The sequence below is a fragment of the Quercus lobata genome, chromosome 11, assembly GCF_001633185.2.
Source record: "Quercus lobata isolate SW786 chromosome 11, ValleyOak3.0 Primary Assembly, whole genome shotgun sequence".
Classification (NCBI taxonomy): domain Eukaryota; kingdom Viridiplantae; phylum Streptophyta; class Magnoliopsida; order Fagales; family Fagaceae; genus Quercus; species Quercus lobata.
In genome coordinates, this window is record NC_044914.1 from 41,954,868 (window position 1) to 41,957,422 (window position 2,555).

The following is a 2,555-nucleotide window of genomic DNA, read 5'->3' on the forward strand; positions in this document are numbered from 1 at the left end:
GTTACAAATTGTTGAATTTGATAACCAAACAAATTTTCATTTCAAGGGATGTATCTTTTCATGAACATATTTTTCCTTTCATCTCTTCTATCACTTCACCACAAGCCTCTATATCTTTTCCTCATATCTGTCCTAATGTGGCAACCCCAGTTGATGCCATATTTCTTGATCCTATCCTTCCACCTACCCAAGTTTCACATCAAGCGGTAGATTCTATCCATAATGTCATTCCTAATTTTGTTGTACCCGAACCTGCCATATCAGATTCTGATCATTCCACTTCTGCAGAATCTGTCACTATCCCTTTAGTTGCTCAAAATCCTATAACTGATCCATCTGCATCTATTCCTCCCTTAAGAAGATCTTCTAGACCTTCTAAGGCTCCTACATACTTGAAGGATTACAAATGCAGCACTATTACTTCAAATGAACTTACACAGTCCACTCATCTCGGCAACAACAAGTCAGGTTCTATTCACCCATCAGGTACTAAATATCCTCTCTCTAATTACATTAATTCTTCCCAACTCTCTCCTTCCTATGCCCATTTTTGTTCCCTTATTACCTCCATCCCTGAACCAAGATTCTATCATGAGGCTATTAAGAATCCTAAGTGGAAAGATGCCATGAATGCTGAGATTGCAGCTTTGGTTTCTAAGAATACTTGGACACTTACTCCCTTGCCTTCCAACAAAAGGGTAATTGGATGCAAGTGGGTCTATAAGGTTAAATACAAGGCAAATGGATCTGTGGAGAGGTATAAAGCAAGACTAGTTGCTAAGGGATTTACTCAACAAGAGGGATTAGATTTTACTGACACCTTTTCCCCTGTTGCCAAGTTAACTACTGTTAAAACTCTTCTTGCTATATCTGCTGTGAAAGGGTGGCACTTGGTATAGTTAGATGTCAACAATGCATTTTTGAATGGGGATTTACATAAGGAGGTGTATATGCAACTCCCTCAAGGCTTTCACAGCAAAGAGAAGAATGTTGTTTGCAAGTTAAATAAGTCTTTATATGGACTCAAGCAGGCCTCAAGGCAATGGAATGCAAAATTTTGTTATGTTGTCAAACAACTTGGTTTTAAGCAATCCAAGGCTGATTACTCACTCTTTACAAGGAGGCTTAGTGGTTCTTTCATAGCATTGGTGGTTTATGTTGATGACATTCTCATAGCTAGCAACAATGTTCAAGAGGTTGAAGCACTCAAAGTTTCCTTAGATCAACACTTCAAGCTTAAAGACCTTGGAGGTTTGAAGTACTTTCTTGGTCTTAAAATAGCCAGATCAGCCAAAGGGATCAGCTTATGCCAAAGAAAATATGCTTTGGAGATTCTAAAGGATGCTGGTATGTCAGCTTGTAGGCCGAGTAAAGTACCAATGGAGCAGAATTTAAGGTTGAGCAAGCTGCAAGGTACTTTGTTACCTGATCCTGGAGTCTATAGAAGGTCAGTTGGTAGATTGATATACCTAACAATCACCAGACCAGATATAGCCTACCCGGTTCACAAGTTGAGTCAATTCATGTCCAAACCAAGGAAGCCTCACTTAGATGCAGCTTACAAGATTTTACAGTACATAAAGGGATGTCCAGGTCAAGGAATTTTCTTGTCTGCATCTTTAGATTTTCATTTGAAGGCTTACACAGATGCTGATTGGGCAGCTTGTATAGACACCAGAAGATCAACCACAGGCTATTGTATATTTTTAGGTGATTCCTTAATTTCTTGGAAGTCGAAGAAACAATCTATAGTGTCTAGATCTTCTGCTGAGGTAGAATATAGAGCTATGGCTGTCACTGTGTGTGAGCTGACTTGGCTGCTGTCATTGTTGAAGGATTTAGAGATTTGGCATCCCCAACCTGCTCTTCTGTTTTGTGACAATCAAGCAGCCATTTATATTGGAGAAAACCCTGTGTTTCATGAGAGAACCAAGCACATAGAGGTTGATTGTCATGTTGTTAGAGACAAGGTACAAGACAATGTAATTAGGCTGTTTTTCACTCCCACACACACTCAGCTGGCAGATTTACTCACTAAGGCCCTTAACAACTCATAATTACGACATTTGTTAAGTAAAATGAATGTTATGAACATTCATGTTTCAGCTTCTCTTCCTAAGGGGGAATGTACACTCTTAGATGATGATAGATTAATTACAAAGAAGACAGCTGCAGATGCAAGCAACAGACCCGATTCTCATCTTGAGGGGGAATGTCAAAGCTTGAATTGAAGTGTAAATGAAAGTATATCAAGATGAGATATTAGAATAGGCAGAGAGGCAGAGCATTGGGGCAGAGTATTCTTGTGTTTTGTCATTAAACGACAATTGCCTCAGCTACAAATACGACCTGTAGCTTTCTGCATCAGTTTACATGTAGCTTTTCTGTTGTAGTGCAGTTAGTCTATTTTGTATTAACACGTGTAAGGTGATGATCAATGGTTTGTTGTAATGATCAGATGGTGTGAAGCTGATCCGTGTAATTAGGAAGTGGTTTAGAGGTGGTTAGATTATTTTCTTAATTCTTTAGGCTATATATATAATCATTCTGTTACT

The 2,555-nt window shown here is 38.8% G+C and overlaps 1 protein-coding gene across 1 annotated transcript; it reads left to right on the forward strand.

The window, feature by feature from the left end:
• The first annotated feature begins 950 nt into the window (after positions 1-950).
• Positions 951-2,057, forward strand: LOC115966903 (uncharacterized mitochondrial protein AtMg00810-like). The gene has a single exon (XM_031086036.1). It carries the CDS (start codon positions 951-953, stop codon positions 2,055-2,057), a length of 1,107 nt encoding a protein of 368 aa, XP_030941896.1.
• The last annotated feature ends 498 nt before the right edge of the window (positions 2,058-2,555 follow it).

Excerpts from the sequence above, each read along its gene's own strand:
- LOC115966903 (XM_031086036.1), top strand. The coding sequence starts at position 951 with ATGCAACTCCCTCAAGGCTTTCACAGCAAAGAGAAGAATGTTGTTTGC.